A 24,840-nucleotide genomic window follows, 5' to 3' on the forward strand; every position below is an offset into this window, starting at 1 on the left:
ACATGAGTGCCTATTTTTCTTCTGAATGATGTTTCCAAATGACTGTAGTTCAAATAAGTCTGAGGTGATGAGGGTGTATCAGCAGCTCTTTCAATTAGTGTCACTATGCTGGGTGAGTCTCAGTGGTGTGGAGAAGTGGATTCTGGTAGAATACTAATACATCAATGTATGGACTTTAACCTCTGCATGTGGGTTATTGTTGTGTGTTGCTGATGTTGCACTTAACAGCCATATAGTACCATGATGCTTGTCTAGTGATGTGATGAAATTCTAAATGGTGTTGCACATCTGGGGGGGGGTGTGAGTGCACTGCTTGGAAATAAGTGATGTGCATCTCTCAGCACTGTGCTGAGAGGAGCTGCGACACTTTGGTGATGCATGCAGTTTTTTGTGTGAACAGAAATAAGGATTTGGTTCCAGTAATGAGACTTAATGCAACAAGATGTGTTGTACAATGCAGGGACCCCAAATCCTCAGATAAACTGTCATTGTGTAACTGTTACTAGAAGCAGGTTTCTGGCACTTTGATTCTGCAGGTTCCTGGAGCTGGAGAGCAGTGGCCAGCGCAGTGAGGTGCGTCTTCACTACCGTACCAAAGGCCAGCAGCCGCACACTGAGGTGTTCCCGTACAGCCTGGCTGATGATCAGTGGCACAAGGTCTCAGTGGCCGTCAGCGCCTCTCATGTCATATTACATGTCGACTGCAACAGGTAAGAATCATGGAATGTTACAATAAAATGATTAAAGTAAGTGAAATAAATGTTATAGTTTGGAAGAATACTGACTGTTAAATATTACAATTTAAAGTGGAAATACAAATAAACTTCTTGTTTGTTTTTTTTTCCAAAACTAACTATAAATCAGGGCTGCACCAATCCAGCATAACAGTTTGGTATCAGTCCCAGTGCTGACCCTATTAAGTGTATCAGATATTGGCCAAAATGTGATTGATCCTCATAAAATTTAGTTTTTTGTCAATATAATTTTAAATTTCAGTTTTTCCTCAGTTACTTTTACTGAGTCACGGCAAGTCACTCACTCAGTTTTCGTGTCACAGCGACCCCCTTCTGTTACCTTAATTTAAATTTGGGTATTTGATTGGCACTCATTACGGGCTTATAACCTGAGTTGGAGTTTTAGAATTGTTGTCAAGAAAAGGAAAATTTGGATTGGTGCATCCCTACTTTGAATAGTAATCTTTTTTTCTGTTCAAAGTTCAAATATTTCATTTTTAAGTGTCTTTGATCAGAAAATCTACAAAATGGTAAATGGAAACATTTAAACACTAGACTACTTTATGGTAAACGGCCACTTTAATGCAGTACTTGAATAGTGCAGAAGTTCCAAAAACTGCAGTTCCTCAAATGGCCTCTTGAGGCTGACTCCAAAAGTGAGTCAAATCCCCACAGACCCCCATGTTAAAATGCCCAACTTTATAGCAGAAATAATGTTAACAGCCTTGTACAAAAAAAAAGAAAATTAAAAACTAATAATAAAAAAAAAAATAATTAAAAAAAAAACAGTTTTGGTCTCTAAAGCTGTTCTCTATAGCTCATTCATGACAACTGTTTGGAGGCTGAATTTTTATATAACTCCCCCTTTTGCATTTCATGACAGCTTAAAGTAATGCATAATTAAAGCTGTGGCTGCTTTGAGTGACAGGCTGTCACTAACAGATAGTGTCCTCAGGCTCAGTCAGATCCACGCCTCACTCCTCCACAGCTCCACTCTCTAGTTCCAATATGGTCATTTCTTGCTCCAAAAATCCAAGATAAGAGTCAAAATGTTAAACTTGTGGCTTCAAAATGGGAATCCACAAACCGATGGGTGATGTCACAGTGGCCATGTCAATTTTTTTAATGCAGTCGATGGTAAAGTCATTGTTGTGGTACAAAACAGACTCTTGAAGTTAGATTTATAAAGTTGCTCAATGTACATTACACAGAGAATTCAAAGGTGAAATCATTTTGGCAAAAGTACTTACTTTCAATTTTAAACTGCCATCAGGTATAACAATGGGGATCAATGATGCAGAAGATGTAAATCATTTTATACCTGGGAAACTTATTTTTTTTTGCTTCAAGTGCTGCTGAGCAACTTCTGTAAGAATAAATGGGGCACCACCTTGAATGCTTTATCCGCCTCTATTTACACACCCACAATTTACACTGTTACACAGTGACATGAGTCAAACCTGGATCAGTGATCTATAAGAACGGTTTAACCCTCCTTCACTACACTCCTGTTCAGAATTTAGTGCAGGTCTGATGCTGCCCTGATTTGGCTTTTCTGTCAGGGATGGAAAAATACTTTAATTACCTAGAATTTTCACAGAATTTTCTCAACTCCCTGAAAGGAGAGTGAGAGGGAAAAGGAGAGAAAATAGCATATGGGCAGAAAAACAAAAGTGAAACTGAAAATTATTTGCTAAGTATTCACTGTAAAACATGTGATTCTGTGGTTCAGCAACTAAACCACAGACTGGAGTCTTTGCTGACAGGGACAAGCAGAAAGCAGCCTCTTTCAGCAGTGTCATATGAATGGGTTCAATGCAGGTCGAATGCACCTTGAGTCGACACTCATCGTACGTGCATCTGCTGTATGAAAGGAGAGTAGCTATTTGTGTGTGAAGAGCCTACTTGGCACAATAAAAGAAGCAGACGGCAACACCGTGTGTATCAAGGAAAGCATGTGGCTATCTATACCCTCCTCAGGGAAAGAGTTAAAAGAAGGATTTAACAGAGGAGGACCTGCAGTGCAGGGGGGAGCTGATATTCTAAATGGATGGAAATAGGCTAGAAATAAAACAAAAAAGATGAAAAATGAACCGAGCTGATGAATGATTTTTTTTTTTTTTTTTTGCAGGATCTATGAGCGGGTGGTGGAAGTCCCCTACATGGACATACCTGAGGATGCGTCCTTCTGGCTCGGGCAGAGAAACGCCGCTCATGGCTTCTTCAAGGTTGGCACTATTGCACAAACTTCCCTCTCTGAGAATGAATTTTGATGCCTGTTCTGATCTGTGATAAATGATTCAGAATGGCAAGAACAAGTAATGCATCTCAGCTTTTGCATCAGCTTTTCTCTTCACACTCAATCTTGGTTTTATACTGTATCTTCTTCTTTGTTTGCCTTGTTTGGTTTTATTTATTGTAGCTGTTGGATTTAATTGCGTGCATTTCTCAAGGCTTACCATTTTAATTTGAGGGTTGTTCTGCCCACCCTAGGAATTGACTTTTTTTGTCATTGTTTGTTCCCTTTCCCTAAGTCTGCAGCTAAGCCCGCTGCAATTATCTCAGCAACCCCCACACCGCTGATTTGGGAGAAATCATTAAATAGCCTCTGGACTATGCTCATTAAGCTTAGTCTATACTATTGTTTATCAGGCTGGGAGACATATATCGCCTCTCCCAGACTGGGCTACACTGTAAAATTTCCCACCTGGGGAGACACGTTGGGGCAAGATCTCAGCTTACCGGCAACTGTAACTATTTTAATCAGTCTGCTGGCAACCAGCTCTGTGTTTGATGGCGTGGGTGATGTTTGTGTGTGTGTGTGTGTTTTAATGCTTTACGCAATGTGTTCTGGCTGTTGAATTTTCTCATTGTTAATTGGTAGAATGAGGAAGACTTGGAGGTCACCCACTAATCTTGTCACATAGCAGCATCTCTCCTCACCCCTCTCTGAAGCCGTGATTAGTTGCTCGGAAGCCGCGTTTCCTTTTAAAACACATTGCTTCATTAACACACGTGCACTCACACACACACAAGTGTTGTGTACGTGGGTGTCAGCTGAGGACGAGAAAACCTCATCCCTAACAGTAAGAGTAAAGACTTAAATCAGAATGAGCGTATCTGCAGCTCTGCTTCACAGCTCGATAAATATCTTCTTTACAGTCCACACACATCGTGACAGAGCTAAATCTATTTTATCTTACTTATCTGGGGACAGAATTTTTGAATTTCATCAGTGGTGTGTCATTTGTTGTGGATATGTATGCTGATGTAACAAATTGTTCTGCACCCTAACTTAAAAAGCTGAAAACAATTTACTTTTAATTCAGGCAAATCCCAAATGCATCCACAAACAGAAACTGTTGAAACATGCAAATCAGGTTTGATTTCACAGTCAGCTTTCATTTTGGAGTTATTTTTCAATCTAGCAGGAAATATCGTCTCATAATTGTTTGGATTTTGTAAAAAAAAAAGTATGTTACTGCATCAGAAATGAATCAGCCCTCACTTGTTGTCTTTTATAAATTCACATTTTGAGGTATAGATGGAAACACAAGCGATGTCCCACATGTTACTGTGTGCGTGCTGCAGTAAGCAGAATGTCACCGACACAGAGGAATCACTTTGGAGAGGTCAAAAAATCTTGCTTTTTCAGTCGCTAGAAGGTGCAGAGCAAAGTCTAACAACTGGTTGTTTTGATTGTGATGCATTATAACACATCTGCTTAAGACAAAAAAAAATCAGTTTTTAAACCTGTATTCGAATATCTGTTGGTAAATGGCAAAATAAATAATTTATTACAGAGTTTATTTCCTTCTGGAGAACATTAAGGTCTTTATATTGCATCCTAAACCCACAGGCATATATGTACTATATATAGTACATAGATACATATTGTATCCAATATGATTAAAATACCTAACCCTGCCAATTATAGAAACTGTACTTGACCATTAGCAGGTGGATCGTAGAATATAGATGGTGAGTTTTCAGGGGGCAAAACCTTAATTTATATAAAAGAACGTAACTAAGGTCTAATTTATTATTTCAATAATTTACAGCTCCTTATCTCTCTTTAGCCGTATATCAGACTGTAGTCACTTACTTTTAAAGAAGTATTTCACTGCTGGAAAGATGGTCTTTACATAAAACTAGGCTATCTATGCAACAGAAAGATGCAAATATGTTTAAAATTGGTACTATGTGAGCAGAGCATAGGGAGAAAACAGGCTGTGGCATTAGTTTTTGCTCAAGAAGTAAAAACTACAACTACCAGAATGCGCTGCACCATACCAGACCAACAACCACTTTCGATGGTGGATGATAGAATGTTTGCATGGCAATTTTGCCAGAGGAAACAGTATGGCAGCTGACTAGTAACAAACAATCTTGTATTGCAGTTAAACAGTAAGCTAAAATATGTTTATGAAAACATTTTAGGGGAGAAAAAGACAACCCATTTACAGCATTTTGGTTCATATTTGATCAGTACTGCTTAGTTGCACCATTTAATTTCATTTTTTTCAGCTTCTGTTTTTCCAATAGAGGAAACAATATGGTGCCCACTTTCTGTCAACAAATTCTTGAACTACAGTCAAAGAGTGCACTAAAATGTTTTCGAAAACTTTTTAGATGAGATATAGGTTATACAGCAACAGAATCTGGGTTTGTATTTGATCAGCAGTACCAAGTTCTGATCGGAGTTATGTCATTTGGTCTGAGTTTGTGTCTGTGATGGACACACAAAAATGCAGAATCTATAATTCAAGCAACATCCTTAGAGCCAGCAGAAATTTTTAACAGAGATCTGGGCACTGGTAAGATGCAGAAAAGTTTACCATTGTTCATTTACACAGTCTACCCACATTGTTATGATACTGAGCTGGTCGAAAATTCAGAAAAATATTTCTTAAAGTGATTCATCAAATCTAAAGGATCTTTTGACTTCTTGTAAACTCGTCTAATTACTGATGATGAAGACACTCTAACTTCCGTTCCGCTGTGACTTAAACTATATGCTCTACCAAAAAGCATAAGTATTAATATGGCAGTATAAATAGCAGATGAAGTTTACTGTAGATGCATGATGTAAACTAGGTGCGATAGCTGCAGATAAATGCATAGTCTCATGGTTTCATTACTACTTTGACAGTCACAACTCCAATCTGCTTCCATTTCAGCACGTCGCTGTGAAAAATCTGCAAATCATTTCCGTGGGATTTTAAATTTATGGCCGGTAAATTGAAGTGGCAAGACAATTTAAAAAACAATTTCTCCTAAGTTGCACCGCTACACTTCTGTAAGGGAAATAAATGCACTCAAGGAATGAAATGGCCCAGGTTACCATGGCGACAAGGCATCTGTGTGCGTATGTGTATATGTGTATGTGTTTCGGCCACAGGACGAAAGGCCATCAATTGGGTGTTATGAACCAAATTGAATCTGTATCTCCTGTTTATGCTTATCAGAGGAGATTGGGGTAAAAAAAAATCCATCTCCCTACTAAAAGTCCCACATCATTGGGTCACTTAACTTCCTGTTGGTGTGCGGTTATGAGATGATTCATCCGGGCGACAACCTAGGAGACATATTAGGGATAATATAACTGTCTCTCACTCCCCAGATTGAAAAAAAATTTGCACTCTTAGATTTACTGCTGTTTCACTGTGTTCAGTTTTGTGATTGCATCAGTTATCAAGGCTAACATAAACAGGGTTGTTGGTTTTGTGTTTGCATGTGCTATGAACGCTCGGGTTCCATGTTATCTCGTGCAAAATTTGCCATAAGCAGTTAGACACCACCGCCCCTTCTGTTCCTTATCCACCTACTATACGTTAACATGCTTCATGTCATTTTCATTGTCTGTCTTCCTACGGTAAAGTGTTATTCTCCTTGATTGAAATGTTTGGTGTGTGTCTGCAGGGAGTGATGCAGGACGTGGAGATCCTGGTGATGCCACAGGGTTATATCTCACAGTGTCCGGATCTAAACAGAAGTGAGTGCAGCCTTGCTCAACACATTAAAGAATCATTTCACTGAGTGTTTAATTTAATTTGATTTAAATTACCTCTGGCACTTATTTTGCAAGGCACTTGATTGCACTGATTAGCTTTTTTATTTAAATTCTTGAAAGGTTTTTTTACTCAGCGGAGTAAAACAGCTTTAAAAAAGCTTAGCAATTAAGAAACAAATTTTCCCTCGATGCAACCTAAGTTAGTAAAATGTTTAGCAAATAGTCAATCAGTTAGTAAAAGGGAGAATTCCCTGAGTTCTCCTGAGGAAGTGAGGAATGTCTTTTTTCTTATGATGACTTAATACAACTTGATGCAGCTTCTTTTTAATTTAGCAAAAAGTTCTGGGCAATGTAAACTCATATAAATGTTAACATGTGTCCACATCCTTCTGTATGAGGAGCCTATAACATTCATCTAAGAAATTAAAATCATCAAAAAAGTATATTACAAAATCAAAATCTGAATTCAGCATGACTTGAGTATGAGGTAACCAGTGAGCATATTTTTGAAACACTGTAATAAACAGATCACTGTGGGGATGCGTTTGTTAGTAGACCAGCCCAGAATTTAAAATTGCCGTGGCTCCCTTTAACAAAAAATCAATGAGATTTTTCCATTGGATTTTGGGTTATTGCAGAAAATAAGCGCTGAACATTTTTTTTATGATAGTTACATGTTTGTTTCAACAAGATAATCTTCTAAATTCTAAATGCAATCTACAGAAATTAAAAAAAAACTAATATTAGGCAATAAACAAACCACACCATGGTTGCATGACTTCAGCGTCACCACCTCAGAGAGGCTGTGAAGGCTTGTTCAGCATGATGGTGGTCTGTAGTCTCATTTAGCCACTTTTTAGCAACCGTCTTTTTTAAGAAATGTAAAAGCTTCAGAATTCACAAGTGGGGTATTGACAGAAGTATTAATGTTTTAAAACAAAATGTGAAAGTCTCTTAAGCTAGTGAAAACCACAGACCTTATTTCAGGCATCTAACCAAAAACCCATTAAAAAAAAACAATTGACTTTGAGATGAGGGAACTGGGAGTGCTGAAATGCTAACTCATTTCCAGGTTTTAGGACTCATTCTGGGACCACTCTGTTACCAGAGATGGATTTTTAGTGTAGTTACACCCTTTTATTGGATATCCTGATGCATCTTTGCAGGTGGCACTATTTTCTTCACCCGTTCCAGCATGGTGGCTGTTGCAGCTCATGCTAACTATTCAGTTCTGCAGTTAGTTGAAGACAAACTGCTTCTCCTGCTGACAAGGAACACACACAAACATCTCATGGTTTAAAATTATTTTCACACAGATTTTATGTCCCCACGCATCCAAAAGTTGCCAGAGGACACTAGTACTTACTGCAGTTTACAGTAAATGAGGTCCTTACTGAGAGGACACCTCAGAATATGTTTCCAATAATAGAGAGTGAAAAACAAAATTGCAGTAGCTGCTGAAGCCCCTTACAGTAAGTTAGTAAGTATTTATTTATCTTTTTAAATGTTTGAATAACACAGTTGTACTGTGGATAATAATTTTATAAACCAGTTTTTGCCAGGATTTTTCAGATGCTGAGTTTTATTTTTATTTTTTAAGTAAAAAAAAAAAGAAAAGAGAAGTAATTCTATCTTTTATCTCAGCATGTCCAACCTGCAATGATTTCCATGGACTTGTGCAGAAAATCATGGAGCTGCAGGATATCCTCGCTAAAACATCCAGCAAGGTAATGTAATGTGATACTACGTATTAATTTGAAATTTAGTCCACAAATGTAGCATTATGTTCAAAAAAAGAACTGTAATTACCATTTAAATTAACTGTCACAATTGAAAGTTATGCTATAGCATAAAATATCCACTTGTCAGTGTGCTGCTGTCGTTAACATTCATTGCAACAGGCAGTCAGTGACATCTTACTATTAGACGTTGGCTATTGTTCAAGTCTTTTCTGTTCTAATGCAGAGACAGTTTGTGTAAATGGGGTTAATGGCGTCTAATGACTTATCTTTGTGATGGCGTAGGTTTGCTTTTGAAGCTCTGCTTTCTACATGTGAATATAGACACACAACAAGGCTGACTCTCATTTTCTCTCCTTGCCTTTTGTGTTTTTTTGGGGGGATGGCGTGAGCAGCTGTCCAGGGCGGAGGAGAAGATGAATGGGCTGGATGGCTGCTATTGTGAGAGAACCTGCAGCGTCAAGGGGGTCGTCTACAGGGAGGACGAGGGCTGGACAGATGGCTGCAGGAACTGCACATGCACGGTGGGGTTTCACTGTGTGTAAATGTGTGTGTGTGTGTGTGTGTGTGTGTGTGTGTGTGTGTGTGTGTGTGTGTGTGTGTTCACACTGGGTGCATGGGTGTGTACGTTGGAGTAATAAGGAGCAAGGGAGGGCATTCAGTTTTAATTAAATGTGTGTGTGTGTGTGTGAATGTGTAAGAGGGGACACACTGGATCTGGAATTATGTGCTTGTCTTACTGTATGTGATTGTGGTTTTGTTCCATTCACATATACATGTTTACAGGCATGTGCCATAAAATAAATAGATATGTTTGTGTCTGTGTGAGAATGTGTGGGTGAATGTGTGCCTGAGAGAAAGGGAGAACATGCATTTTTCATCATGTCTGCAACATGGTGTGTTGCTTTGTGTCCGTGTGCACACACCAGTTGTGTGTGTATGTGATCGCCTACATTTGCACGTTTGTTGCTCCCATTGTAGGTCGTGGCTTTTGTTTCGCTCCCGTGTTCATCAAGTGTGTGAAGGTGGGGGTGTGTGTGGGTGTGTTTTGGTGGGGTGGAGGTGCAGAGTGCAGGGGGCCCCATTGTCGACTGCTTGTATTCTCATTATTTCTTTGTATCAGAGGCGGGTTGCCCCAGTTACCCGAGAAAGAGATACTATACTGAAAAGCTCCACAGTACTCAGGATTAGACACATCAACAACAGTGCTTAGTAATGCTCAATACTCTCAAGGGTCTACTTTGCGCTACATAAAGTGTGAATAATTGCCAAAAAAGAGAATTAGAAGCGATTGGAGATCTGGGGCTGGTATCATATCAGCAAATAGATTTCACCCCCTGTCAGTCGACTCAGCTTCGGAACATAAAACTCATTCGCTGCTGCTGAACTCCTCCAAACAGCCAATTGGATGTCACTGCGCACCACTACCCAACATGCAAAAAGAACTAGGAAATCACATATCTCTCAGTGCACCGCACCTAATTGCTCTTGACAGATGATAATTATCATCAGGGATTTGTTCTGCCCACTCATCCAATGAAATCGCTTCATTCGCCAGGAACAGTGTGTTGCCATTCCTGGGCCGCAATTAAGGAATTAGATGGGATATGTTCCTTACCTTATGTGTGGCAATTAGCTGTGACCTTTAAAATTCAAAGGTCATGCATTAAGATGTTATCAATTATGTGGATCAGGTTCATAGATGTTGCTGTCACAGAGCTTTCATCCGTGGCAGCAATGTTAATTACAGGCACAGCCGGAGAAAAGCAGATTGCATGAAAATATATTAGATTCAGAAGGTTCTGTGGGAAATCTACTGTAGGTTATCAGCAGGTTTACAGCATAAGGCTCACTGTTTTAAAGAGTGAACATACACATGTTTTATACCAGAATCATCCATTTTAGCATATTTAAAAATTTGCAACAGAGTGAGGGATAAGTACGGGGCCTGGTCACATCAGCATTTATTATGCAGAATTTTAAATACTGAAAAAAGAAAGAAATTGCAGTACAAAAATAGCAAAAATATGTTTTTTTCTTTTTTCATTTAGAAAAAATCTCATTTACATTATCCACTATAACTTAGTTTTAGTTTTAGTTTTAGTTCAGTTATTACTGAATATATTGTGGTCACGGTTAGGTAATGACCATTTTCAGTATTTATCAGTTGAGATTGTTTAGGTTTGAGTTACATGAATAATGAATTAATGAAGAGTTTTAATCAGTAACCAAAAAAGGCTGAAGCCCAAGGCTTATTCTCACCTACCCTAAATCAACCAAAGGATAACCCAGAAAACAGCAAAGAAACAAAAAAAAAAATCAATTAAAAACAAAACCTGTTATACTCTAAACTGTCATGCTCTATTATTTCACGCTATTATAAATCCTGAATTATTTTACATTACAATTTGTTATCATTTTACATTTTAAGTTGTTTTTTTACACTCAACAGAGAGCAACACAATTTCAACTCATCACTGAGTCTATTTCATAATTTGATGAGATTTTAAACATTAGAGGTGTCGTCCTTGTCTGAGCTGTAACATTAGCTAGCACAGTAATGCAGAGTGATACGTGAGGAGTTTCATGTTGTAGCTATTTTCTGTCTTTTCTATCTTTTTCTACACTATTTTGCCTGCCAACCATATCACAGGTCACGCTGCTAGGTCAGCTAGCACCACTGTGGAAGCTAATGTTACAGCTCAGACAAGGAGGATGCCTTTACCTTTTACATTTCATGCTGTCACGAGCATGAGCCTCTTTTCCATCTGCACACTGATACAGTTTGTGGGTGTGGACAGAAAATAGTTCCTACATGAAACTGCTCACAACAAGGTCTGTGGATTGTCTTGAGAAACCGTGATTTCTGGAGAGAGACATCGCTGTTCAGTTTTTCAAACGTATTATTTGGACACTTTGAGCACCACAAGCTGGGTACCAGCTACTTCCATTTCACTGGAGAGACAAGTCAAACATCTCTATGGCCACTGGCCAATATCTCCAGCACTCTTCAGAATCAAAATCAGAATCTGGTTTTATTGCCAAGTACATTTACATATACAAGGAATTTGACTTTTTGTTTTGGTGCAAAACAATAAACATGAAGGAAGAATAAAAATATTGAATATTTAAATAGTATAAGAGATAAAAAATATAGAAGCAATTTACAAATATATAATGAAAAACACAGAATAAAAAGAACACAAAATGTATTTACAAAAGGTGCAATGGAGAAAGTACAGATGTGCAGAAGTTGGTTTTACAGTGCAAATATTGACAGTCTTAATAAATAAGTTAACTGACAATGTGCATGTAAAGAAATCCAGTCCACTGTATGTTAATGTAACACAAAAAAACTTATTTAGCCTTTAACATTAATGCATTGTTCAACTCACATTAAAACAATCTAGGTTGATAAATAAAACTACAGGTAAGAGGCAGAATATGTATTTTAGATTTTGAGGAGAACTGTCCCTTAAATGACTTTTTACCAAAAGTATGTATATGTTTGCAAAAAAAATAGAAGTACCTTCAGATTTCTCTCCTTGATATTAATGTAATATCTATCAATTTCAGCCCAGAAAAAAAATCCAGTATCAGTCTGCCTGTAGTAGTCACTCTTTAAACAACATGTTGTGTTTCTCTCTCTCTTCACCAGAATGGCACGGTGCAATGTGAGGCCATCTCCTGCCCTCCCCCTCAGTGCCCGTCGGGCACAGCGCCTGCCTACGTAAAGGGTGCCTGCTGCAAGGAGTGCCAGCGTGAGTGGAGTACCCTTAACCTCGTCACCCTCCTACACTCATACAATCATGGACACAATTGCAGCACAAACACACACAACAGCAAAACAACCACCACCACCACCAGATTTAGAGCACACATCACGCCTCCACAAGGGCTGCCTGACAATTGACCAGGCCTCTGCTGTGTTGCTAAGCTACCTCCTAACATGCCTCTTGAGATGAGTCCATCCTTTTGCATATACATGGATCGATCAATTATTCACTAGCTGGTTTCAAAACACAGATGGCCACCAGTCACACAGACATGAGCCAGTAAATCTTGGGATCGCTGCATGTGATGTAAAGTAGATCCTATTTATGGCGTATGTGTTGGGGCTGGGAGAAAAGTGTAGACAACAGAAATACTAAATGCCTGAGATGATCGGCACTCTAACGGCTGATAGTTTTGTCTTAAACGTCCTTTTTTTTCCACTTATGAGCCCTAATGTGTTCTTGCTGGATAAATAATTCTGTTTCATCACATATCTACATAGAGGATCTGTTTTTTTTTTTTTTTTTTACTCAAGACTGAGTTCAGCAATGAACTCTTATTAGCCTTTTCACCGCAGCACTCTGCATCTCATATTCTCTCAATTCCCCTCTCAATAAAAATGGTTTTTAGAGGATATTAGCTTCTCTCACCCCATCATTCTTCTGGTATTAACCCAAATGAAACTTAAAGAAATGTAATGGATTTGCTTTTAAGAATGCAGAAAGAGCTGCCTGTCAATCTATAGAACAGAGGAACTAATAAACTTAAAGGGGTAGTTCACATTTTTTGAGGCAGAGTTGTTTTGGATTCCTATCCAAAGTCAGTGTGTTACCTGACAGATGGGGGCAGCAACAAAATGTATTTTAGCAACCTAAATAAAGTTCCACCTAAAAATAACACGTGAACGCTATGTTAAAAGTATATTAGATTTACCTTTCTGTCAGATAGCACGTTTTGACGAGGGATGCCATTAATAGCTTCTGTTCCCCATATTTGCTCTCGTCAAACCCACCAGAGTCCATTGAGAAAAACAGTAATTTTCAGCCTTTCAGACACTTAAGTCACACAATAACACAAACTTACTAGCAGTAGGCCAACAGCTCCAGTGTTCAAGAATGGTAAATTACTGTTTTTCTCAATGGAGTCTGGCTTTAATGAGAGCCATGTAACAGCCGTCATTCTCCTTTTGGAAATCATTGTTCGACGGAAAGGTAAATCAGTGAAAATACTCCTGCCTTCTTCTCCAAACTGGGGCCGCGTCGACTGACATCTACTATTTGTAGCAACTGTCTTTGGATAAGTGACCCAAACAACCCCACTTCAAAAAATCTAAACTATCCCTTTAATTCAGTATTAATAAGAGTGTTTTCACCTGTGACTTATAGAAGGTTACAGACCACATGAATAATAGAGAAATACAGCATCCTTTATGGATGTATGTTTCCCCGTAGCTCTCACTCAGAATCTTGTGCAAGCTTACTTCACTTGCGAACTTTCTCACCACACACTCCCACACACTGCTGCCGTTGCTCTACTGCTTCCCTTGCAAAGCAAATAATAGACAAGATTTAAGTCTTTATCAGCAAGAAACCATTAGTCTTGGATTCTCATCAGCTTGCGTTGGCATCATTTCCACTGACCCATGGGGTCGTGGCTTCAGCACAGGGGTTTTTAAGTATGACTCCGAACCTGCCGCTGTGTTACACAAATATAAACACGTAGCTGGTAATCCCCTTAAACTCTACACCCCTGTGCTCACTTATCTCAACGAGGTAGACAAACACACAGCTAATTACGCATGCTCAGGCTTTGGAGGGAAGAGTGCCGCAAGTTTCCTCACTACAAAGACATGATTCGCTCTCCAAATTAAAGCCTTATCTGGCAGTGCAAGGCCTTGCAGGGAGGAGTTCTGAGTCTGTTTTTTTTTTTTGTTTTTTTTTTGATGGTCTGTCAAGTAGAACGTCAAATGACTGTTTCAGAAGTCCTCCGCTTTCATGATACACCGCTTTGTGATAGGGCCTGACCTGCGGTGTCAATCATTTCTCTTCCTCATATCAGTCTGAATCTGTCTGACCCCAACTGCTCATCAAACACCCTCTCTCTGCCCATGTGATTATTTTTGCACCCTTCCCGCACTACAATTATATGAAACGGATTCTCCTCAGTGTCGCAGCGTGCAACGCTCTCTTTCTCTCTCCCTCTCTCTCTCTTTGTCTCTCTCTCTCTTCATGTTAATTATTTCCTTCCTTACTTAGTTGCTTAATTGGGTTCGACATGCTTGATTTGGTTTGAGTCAGTTTACCTGAGGACTTTAAAAAAAAGCTGTAAATAACAAGCACAGATTGTATCATACATGTAAAACAGTGCTGTTAGATAAGACCCCTGCTGGTCTGCCAGTGTTCATGTAGGAGGGTAGATTTGGGATAAATGTGAATATATTTCGGGGAGGCAGTGGAATAAAAGTGTGTGTAATATTATGCTGAGAATTTGGGTATTATATATTATATTGTGAGAATCATAAATGAGAATTGATTATGAATTGATTAATTAGATAATAAATAAAGGTTTGTTTGAAAATTAATACATTTATAGAGATCTCACTTTGGAATCTGAAAACATGACATATTTGTCATCTAAAAAAAATATATATAGACAAAAGAATCCATCTTTTGACAAGATTTCCCTTCCAATGCACTCTATTGAAAGTAATCCAACAATTTGCAATAATTTTGTTTAAAAAAACCCAATAAATTATATTAAAATAAAGTCACTATTTCTCACACAACAGATTTAACTCATAATACAATAACAATCTTAGAGGAATACTTTACTGTCAAAATGATAATTTTCTTATCAGTTACTCTCTTCATGTTACACTGAATTAGTGAAGAAAACTTTCGGTCATGCGTCCATGGTGAATGAAGAATCCCGAAAATAAAAGAATTTTTATGAATTAGTGTAAAGGAGGGCTGCATATAACAACAGTGAAACCACATTAAAACATCTAATTACAAAGTCTTACAAAACTCATGTTGTGTAATCCAAGTCTCATTTATCCAGTCATATGCACATTACTCCCCAAACACATATGTTTTTGCAAAAATCTTACTCTATAGCATTAACGGTCTCACGCTACAATAAGAAGCGCGCCTAGGCAAGTGCTTGCATTTGAACTCTGCTCAGTGGAAGGCAGAGACAGAGCTTAAATGCAGTCCCTTGCCCAGGAGCGTTACTCCTATTGATTTTAAGATTTAACTGATCACTTTTAAAGCACATCTGGCTCTGGCTACAAGCTATATAGCAGAAATGTTGACCCCGTATGACCCAATTCACAACCTGAGATCCTGGGGAAGTGCCCTTTTGGCCATTCCAAAGTCAAGGCTTTGCCTGAGGACATAAGGCTTGCAGGATAAATGACCTCTTTCAGATCACTTCTTTACCAATTTTGCTTGCTGTATTATGATTTCCTTGTGTTCATCTTTATATTCTCTCTTTGTTTTCATTATTTTTTTCATTATTACAACACCAACAACAACCACAACAATAATAATAATATATTAGTAGCAGTAGTGTTTGTGTTTATTGGTTTTATTCTTTTTATCATATGTACTTTTATTAATTAAAAAAAAAATCTCTGTTTCTTATTGTCATCTGTCTTTGTTTTGTTTTTTACATATTACCTCTTGTCTAATTTTACCATAGTTTTGTCCTGCCTTAGTTGGTATAATAATAATAATAATAATAATAATAATAATAATAATAATAATAATAATAATAATAATAATAATAACAATTATTATTATTATCATTATTATTATTATACTGCCACATTTGTACGACTTTGTGCAAGAAAATGAACATTTTCTTCTTAAATTTAAGATTACACAGGGTGAGGGATTGACATAGAAGTGATAATTTTATGAGTGAAGTGTTCCTTTAAAGATCTTACATCCATATGCATTTTTCACCGCATACAGTCAGAAACTTTTTTGTAGGGGTTATTTCATTGGCATGTGTGTAAACAAAACAAAAATACAATGCGATGCGCTTTTGTGTGTATGTTTATTTTTGATATGTTTGTGTGTTTACTTGCGTGTATGCTGATGATGTTTCTGTGTCTACAACCAGCTGTCTGCTTGTTTGGTGGAAGAGAGCTGGTGGAGGGGGATCAGAAGGCTGTGCGCGACTCCTCTGGCAGGTGCCTGCTGTTTGAATGCAGGGTAAGTCATGTCAACACACACATATATAGTACACCTAGGGAGAGAAAACACCCACTTTCACATATTTATTAAAAATGATTTTATCAGTCTGCTTCAGTAAGAGACACCACAATAACTCATGTAACCAGCACTTCAGCTCTGATCATTTCTGTGTAGCGGTGCATGATAGCGCACTAAATACTCGTAGCGCAGCTACCTTGGCCCAGCCTGAGAGGATACGTCAAACCTCAATGAGACAGTGTGTGAGATGGTCCACTTCAGCTGAATTTCATAGATCTGGCTTGTCAGCGTTTTCTTTGTGATTTAAAGAATCCTTCTAATTAAGTTTACATTTGGAGACCAGAACAGTGCACCTGCCAATCATAGGATGCCACAGCCATTCTTCAGTACCAATCATCGGATACCACAGTGGTCCCAAACGACATTCATTTCCCAATTATTCAGAGTATTTGCTTTTGTCTGCCTGGCGCACCAGATGGGTGGGTCGCTCGCTTTTGGGAGTAATTTGCTTGATGACATTATGCCAGGCAGACCCAATCAATCACAGAAAAGTGATTTGAAGTTTTTAATCACCCAACTCAATCGTATCAACCAGCTCCTCCATGAATTCTGCAAAGCTCCATTAGAATCTGCAGTTTCAGACAGCTGTCTGGCTTGCTTGCCCACACCTGGCCCATCTGTAGTCCCAGCTAACTGACTGGCAGTCCCAGGCAGATCAAAGAAATGGGGATGGGGAGTGCTGTCAGTCACCCCCACTGCTGCAGACTCCTGCAGGCTTCCCCTGACAGCTGCTTGTCACGCCTCTGATCTTCTGTCTGCCTGCTGGCTGCAGGAGGGGGTGCAAGTTTTGGGTGGTGGGTGGCAATAAGTATACGGTACAGCTTGTTTGGAAAGTTGTTTGGGGACTTTTAGGCGAAGTTTGTTCCAGAATTTCACACAAGCAAACTGTGTATTGTATATAAATGGTAAATAGACTTTCATGTGTGTATAGCACCTTTGTAGTCTCAAAGCAATTGCCTTAGGAGAAATTTAAGTGTCTTGTCCAAGGACACTTTGACATGCAGAGTGGAGGAGCTGGGGATCAAACTGCAGATCTACCATTCAGTGGACAACCCACTCTTCCTCGTATCGTTTAAGAAAATTACAACACCAGTACCAATACTAGTACCCTGAAAGTGACACAGACAGCAGTATTTATTTTGATTACTTTTTTGTACTTTATTTGCTACCCATCATGTGAATGGAAGCATTCGGTTGCATAAAATTTCAACACCACTCTACCCCATCCAAGTGATTTTTACACAGATACATTCTTAAAGTATTTATATTATTAAAATATTTATTATATATCTGTACAAAAGTGTACACATTGGATTGCCAACTCCATGAAATACACCACACTCAACTTCATCACACCACAGACTGTATGAGTTGTACTTTATGGAGTATTGTACACATGTCCCTGCAAACAAAACCACACAAATAGTCATTTTTTTCTAGATCTAGGCACAAGTAGGATCAAACGTAGTTATTGTTTGACTAGAGAAGTTTCGATTCTACATGCTACTAGTTTTTTTTGGATGATACCTTAAAGGTACCAATACCCATTCTGAGCCACAGCCACCCCAAGTACAAGCTGAGGTCATGACACTTTCTGGACCTGTAGACAGCGCAGTTTAAGATTATCCTTAACCAAAATATTTGTGCACTGCAAATAGACAAAAAGAGCCTTTTGTCTTCGTCCAACTGCATTTAGTGTTAATGAATCTAAATTAGCATCAGTCAGAGGGACACAGATGAGATCATTAGAGAGACCTGCCAAAGGCATGCTGGGAAAAGGAACCCCGTAATCAGGTTTTACACTCTGACTAAACACACATGCAGGGATAATCCAGAAGATTGATTCACTGTTTGTATAATAAAGATGCCTCGTGAATCATGATGTAACTCATTGAGGATAACAGGAGGAGAGAAGATGACCGCTTTTATTTCCTTCCAGAAGTAGTTTGGGAAAAAACTGCTATTGACCAATGAGTAATTGGTTTGTAATGAACACACAAGGGGGAGAGGGAGTGGGAGAGTCAAAGAGGAAACACAGTAGATGAATAATTACCCTTATAATTACATCCAGGCCCTTAGTAAATAGAGGGGGGCAGAGTGGACCCAAGAAGTAGCTCATGAAGATCGTTTCTCTGTCCTTCACAGGACAAGACCATGCATCGAGTCGTCCCCAGTGAGCCTTGTCCCGAACTCAACTGTGCAGAGTCGGAGCAGATCACCTTGAATGACAGATGCTGCAAAGTCTGCAGAGGTATGGAAACATTATCCTATATTACATTATTACTATGCTGTGTAACATATTGCTTTTATGTTGGACATGATTATTTTGCTATTTTCTTCTGTTTTGTAGGGTTTTGAAATAAATTCAATAAACAAAGCATCTGTAATTTGTTTGAATTTAGCTGAAACTTTCTTTACAATTATTTCCAGTTTTATTTTACTATTGTAATTATTTCCCTTCACAAGGGGACCTAGTAAGCTTTTCTATATTGCTTTGGATGTTTGCATTAAACATTCAAATTTACAGATTTTGAGGTAAATGTAAGTAAAGGTAATCCCTGTTAGCGGAAACATTGTGGGTTTCGATTGTTCTGAATACTCTACCCCCAAGATTTTTTCGAGACAAGCTGACGTCAGCTCCTGATGGATTTCTTTATTTGGTCATTTGCTCTATGGCACACTCCTGCAATTAATCACATTATGTTGTCTGCTACATGTAGCTACTTGCTAACGCTCTTGGGGATTTTTCACACTAGAACAAGGTGTCTGCATGTCCTTAAAATGTCTTAAATCTTTACAGATATTAGGCCTAAAAGTGATTAAATAGTCTTAAACTGAAATTGAGGTGAGGTCTTAACTGAAAAAGACATTTTATCTAATTTCATTTATCCATCTTTAATTTTGTTTTGTCAAAATGAGTAAAATTCCTCGTTGTGAAAGTCTGCATTTCTGATGTCATAAATCTCAAAACCTACCACTGAACCTAATACTGTCTTTTTACTTTATACTTGCATCTGCCTGTTGGCAAAATTACCTGTTGGCAGGATTAATGTGGTTCACTCTAATAACCAGGATGTGATTACATATCAACTACTTACGCTTATACTTAATGAGCAATGCTTGAATAGGGAAAAGATGATTTGTCCAAAAATGAGTCTTAAATTTGATTTAAAAATACCTTTCCTAAATAGCATTTAATGGAACTGTTTGATACATTTAGACATCCTGTCAAAAGTGTTGCTATACTCTGTTGCACAATGCTACATGTAGCTAAATGCTAATGTCAGGGAAACATTTCATCTTAATTGTGGATGTTGTTAATTTCTCCCAAATTTTGGGTCATATTTCTGCTCGAACATGTACAACTGCAAAGATTTGTGCTTGGCAACGTTTATCTGTTTTTATGTTCAAAAGTGCCACAATATTTAGTTACTGTCATTCCTCAAGCTGCAGTGACGGTGCAGACACAGTGAGGATCTGCAACAGCTGACTAATCAGAGCAGACGGGGCTTTTTCAGATGGAAGGCTTAAAGAGACAGGCGCTAAAATGGAACATTTCAGGCAGAGGGTGAATACAGTTGTTCCAGCACAGACAGGATAATAAAATGTTTTTTGAACAATAAAGCACGTGAATGTATTCTAGTAGAAACCCAAAATACAAGCATAAACCTGAAAATGAGCATGTTAGGACCCCTTTAAGGTTATGAAGTGAGATGTAACAGGAAAATATATCAAATTAGTGTAATTTTGTTGGAATATGACTTGGAAAAAAGAAAGCGGTCGATGGTCAGAGAAAAGACTGTGACGTGATGACATAACCTTTCCACCGACCCTGTATGCCTCCATCACTCCTCTCCGCATCTCTCCTCCGGGTCTGAACCTTTTCCTCTCTGTGCCTCCTGCAGGTCATGACTTCTGCTCGGAGGGCCACGGCTGCGTGGAGCACTCCGACTGTGTGAACCTGGAGGCAGGAGACTGCTGTGTTTGTAAGGATGGCTTCCGCCCACTGCGGGACGATAATGCCTACTGTGAAGGTACAGCATGGCTCTGAATAACAAACCGTGACTTTTAGCTGAAGTTTATTTGCCCTCTCAGATTGGATACATGGTTGTTTTTTTGTGATTGTGCCTGGGCTGCATCAAAGGGGTCATGAGAGAAACCCGTTCTTTGCTTTTTAGGAGAACATTTGAGTTCAAAATCAGTGTTATTTTTACACTGAAGCATTTACAGTTGTCATGGTGCTCTGGTTGCACGATCTCAGCTTGGTATGATTCATTTTTGTGAAATGAGCTCAGAGATATAACATATCTTAAGCATGACAGTGGCAGGCACACATATCTTCATCACAAAAGGATTACAGACAAATAAAAAAAAACATGTTTTTAATTGAAATAACATAGTGGAAATATTTAACGTATACATCTGTATTTATAATTACATTGTTTTCTTTAGACGTGCCCATATAAGCATGAACAATACCTCATCCTAACACTCTAGAATAATACCAAGGCTGTTTTTTCATTATGACAGTTATGTTGCTTCTTTTCTCCCTGCCAGGGTCATTGCACAGTGAGCATAAGAGGGGATGTGATGGCTTATTTTCCACCTTTCAAAATATATGACTTTGTGCTATTCATTTGGGAAGAATATAAAAGCAACTTCCACAGACTTGCTTCAGGCCCGAAGTATATATCCAGCAAAAGATACAATTTTAGTTATATGTCTTTGGGTTTTGATTTTAATGAACATGTCGCATTACTCTCCGCTAATCTGACACCTGAAAGAATCCCCTCAAAAAGCGTCATTGTCATTTAAGTGCCATATTTTTATATTTGGCCTACTTTTGTTACTTCAACTGAATTCTAAATGAAAAACAAAAGAAGTGATAAAAACACAGAAATATATAAACACAGTGAACTGCAAAATAATATAGTCATTTTCTAAATTCCCATGACAACACTTTGTTGAATTTTTGCTTTTATCGCATAATCCTTTTGTGAAGGGAGGCTGTAATCCCCTCATTATTTGTGTCCATGGCAAGCAGTAACTGCTTTTCAGAATGCTTTTTGAGAGACTAATGTTCGTCTTTTCAGTCAGCTCATCAATTTGTGATATAGAAACATGGTCAAGTTTCGTGTTTCGTGTTTGCAGGCATTTAGTGTCACTCTGCTGGGGGAGTGATTACAGTCATGTTAGCAGTGAGATCATTCACTCCTGGTTGAACACTAAACATTCGTGTCCACAGGAGTGATTTTTGGGGTCTGGAAATGACGGATCTTGTGGACACACGTACCATGAGTCTGGACAAGCAACAAATGTAAACTGTTCAGGGAGCAGTGGCTGCATCACTACTCTAGCACTCTAATCAATGAAACTGGCTACACCAGGAATGAGAGCAGCGTATAAGAGATGTGTAGTCCAGTGTGTAAATGTCAAAATACGCCAGTCTGCTTTTTATATATGTATATATATATAGATATATATATCTTTTACAGCCATTTTACACAGAAATGGGTCTTAAAAGTGCCTTTCAACAACAAATTCGAATTACCCGAATTTTAAATTAAAATTTCCTGTCAGTTTAGAATTATCTTTGGTAAGTTAGCACCATACAGGGCTTACCCTTTGAGGGTCTTGATCTCCCTGTCTTCATTTATTTTGTGGATAACAGATGGCAGTTGCTTATTAACTACATCCCTAACCAAGCCTACTATAGTCTGGAGATGTTGATTTACCTGAAAAACTGAAGTTTCACAGCACTATGCAGGATCCATCACTGAAGAACAATCCCACACAATCCCAAAATGAAAGCTCACTGTCTTTCCTCTTTTCCCTGGGCCCACACAACCCTATGCTGTATGTACGCTGCAGGTGTAGCCAGTAAAAAGATGCATTCCACAGCACATCTTCCTTGCGAACCGTGACACCACATCTGCCACATTTCAATGTGACAAAATAAGACTTAAGATGTCTCCAGCCATGTTGCACTTAAAACACTATTTGATTTATTATATTAGCACTGCTCTTTCATAGAAACAGTTTTTCTTGATGGCCTTTTTAATGTCTCACTTTACATTATTGAAAAACATGCTCTGTACCTCATTGAGCAGGTGATTTCACATTGATGGTGAAGCTTTGAAAAACCTGCACTGAGTTCAAACGTTCACGAGCTAAATTGACGGTGCTTCAGCTGAATTCCTCTCGTCACATCTTGGCTGAATTTTACCAGATGCATCGTTAAATAATGATGACTATCATCTCCAATGCTATCCTGCAGTAAAATATGTAGTAAACATGGTGTCATAGCTGCTACCCCTGTGCATCGCTGGTGTTAATGAGCAAACATGGCATCAAAGTTATTCAGATTCTGCTGCATATGACCTTGACAGCTGCCTTGTCAATATACAGCCTTCTTGATCTTCCTTCTGCATTGTGTGTGTGTGTGCAGTTTTTAAAACATCTGTTTGTGAGTACATTCCTTGGCCTATTTTTTTTTTATCTACAGTCCACACACTGGCTGTAATGTATTTTCTGTCACCTTCATCAAGATGAGGCTCAAGTGTCGAGCCGCAGAGCTTTTTGTTACTGTAACCAGGGTGCTAAATGAAAGAGTAGTAGTTCACAGCTGCTGCAGCCCGCACATGAATTTACAGATATGAGCAGTTGTCCAGGTAATCAGACAGTCTCAGGGAGTCTGCATAATTGAAGATACTATCTGTGTTAAATTAATGGGAAATTATGCTGTTGGTTGTAGGTTTTGATCAAATGGCAAAATGCTGGCCCCATTTACTGTAACTGTGTTGAATAATGGTCTCTCTGAACACATCATTTAGACAGTGGTGCAAAGTAATTAACATTTATTAAAGCACAGTGCTAAAGTACAACTCTGAGGCACTTGTATTTTTTTCTATTTCATGCTAATTTAAATTTACTATATATAGTATACTGCGCTGCATAGCAGATCTTGTTGAGATGTGCTGTTTTTTTTACTGAATTACTTTCATTTGACAGCTCTGCTAATTACTCTGCAGATTAAGATTTTACATTAAAACACCTGCTAGAAAATATGATGCTTTGCCAACAGTATAAATAGCTGAAAATTGGCTTCCCCCTCAACAAATGAACTGAAAATGTGGCTTATACATTAATACCAGTAACAGTGATATAATCAGAACATACATGTGATGATATAACACTCAGAAGAAATCCTGCACAGATATTTTTGCTTTTTTTAGACAGCTAATAATGATAATAATGCTTTTACAACTTCTGAGTTTTTTTGTGCAATTTTAATGTAGGTGATTAAAAATGGAATGCAGTTTTGTTTTTGTTTTTTTTTTAATTTTCTCCTGTTGGTGCTTTTTCTTTAAAGCTGAACAAATTATATTTGTATATTAACATGGATCAAAAAGAAAAGGGGTCGCTTGTAGTGACAAACACACAAAGGCATGATCCGGTTCCGCATTTCCTCCTAGCTTTCAGATCATTGTTTTGGTTCGTCATTTTCACCATTTTCATCAATCTGTTTTTCCAGATGCAGCAGGCAAGGATTTTTTGTCAGTGTGTTTACATGCACAGTTAAGTTGAGCTATAGTTATTACTCTATTAGGCCATTTGATTCTCCCCCTGTCCTTGTCCTCATGGGGGAGAATGGATTGATTGACGGAGGTATGTCCAACTCCGCCATGGTAGATGGCGATTTTCCCCCTTTCAGTTAGTTGTTCTGGAACCTTCTTTCAGCTGACCCATTACGCCACACAGCAAACAAGTAAGCAAGCGGCAAACAGGTTGCATGGCAAACAGTGACAACATGGATTACTTTTCGGCGCTGTACATTTTGTACATACTTTACCATTGACTTTTTACCTTTGTCTTTTTTTTGTTTTCTTACATTTTTCCCACAGCTGTCTGAATATATTCTCTTTGACATCTGAGTCAAAGCCTGCTGCTGGAACTATGGAGCATGTGCAGAACACCTCAGCCAGTTCAAGTGTTGTTGAGATGTATAACATGAAAGAGTAAATCGACCCCCAACTGCATTATCTTGGTGTGTTAGTCCAACTTTTAGAAATTAGACTTGAACAATTTGAATTGGACTAATTTGTTTACATGTATTTTACAAGTCCAATTTGAATTAGACTAACAAAATAAATTGACTTTTTCTAACATCATGTAAACATAGTGAGTGACAAACCTTTGATAAACCTAATGCACATTATTACTGTACAACACAACAGCTAGCTGGTAAATATTGTGGACCATTTAGCAACTTAAGTTGAACATGAAAAAACAATCAGTTT

The 24,840-nt window shown here is 38.3% G+C and overlaps 1 protein-coding gene across 2 annotated transcripts in view; it reads left to right on the forward strand.

Annotated features, from left to right (window-relative positions):
* Positions 1-24,840, forward strand: part of nell2a (neural EGFL like 2a) — a 106,527-nt gene that overhangs the window by 13,735 nt on the left and 67,952 nt on the right. For both annotated transcript variants that reach the window (XM_088080355.1, XM_042496264.2), the window contains exons 4-12: positions 537-710; positions 2,866-2,962; positions 6,657-6,729; positions 8,392-8,474; positions 8,882-9,010; positions 12,145-12,247; positions 16,389-16,480; positions 18,686-18,791; positions 20,446-20,574. In XM_088080355.1, the coding sequence (XP_087936481.1) occupies positions 537-710; positions 2,866-2,962; positions 6,657-6,729; positions 8,392-8,474; positions 8,882-9,010; positions 12,145-12,247; positions 16,389-16,480; positions 18,686-18,791; positions 20,446-20,574 (986 nt within the window). The remainder of the gene's footprint in view (positions 1-536; positions 711-2,865; positions 2,963-6,656; positions 6,730-8,391; positions 8,475-8,881; positions 9,011-12,144; positions 12,248-16,388; positions 16,481-18,685; positions 18,792-20,445; positions 20,575-24,840) is intronic.

Source organism: Plectropomus leopardus, chromosome 7 (genome assembly GCF_026936395.1).
Source record: "Plectropomus leopardus strain MGB_pleo_1.0 chromosome 7, ASM2693639v1, whole genome shotgun sequence".
NCBI lineage: Eukaryota > Metazoa > Chordata > Actinopteri > Perciformes > Serranidae > Plectropomus > Plectropomus leopardus.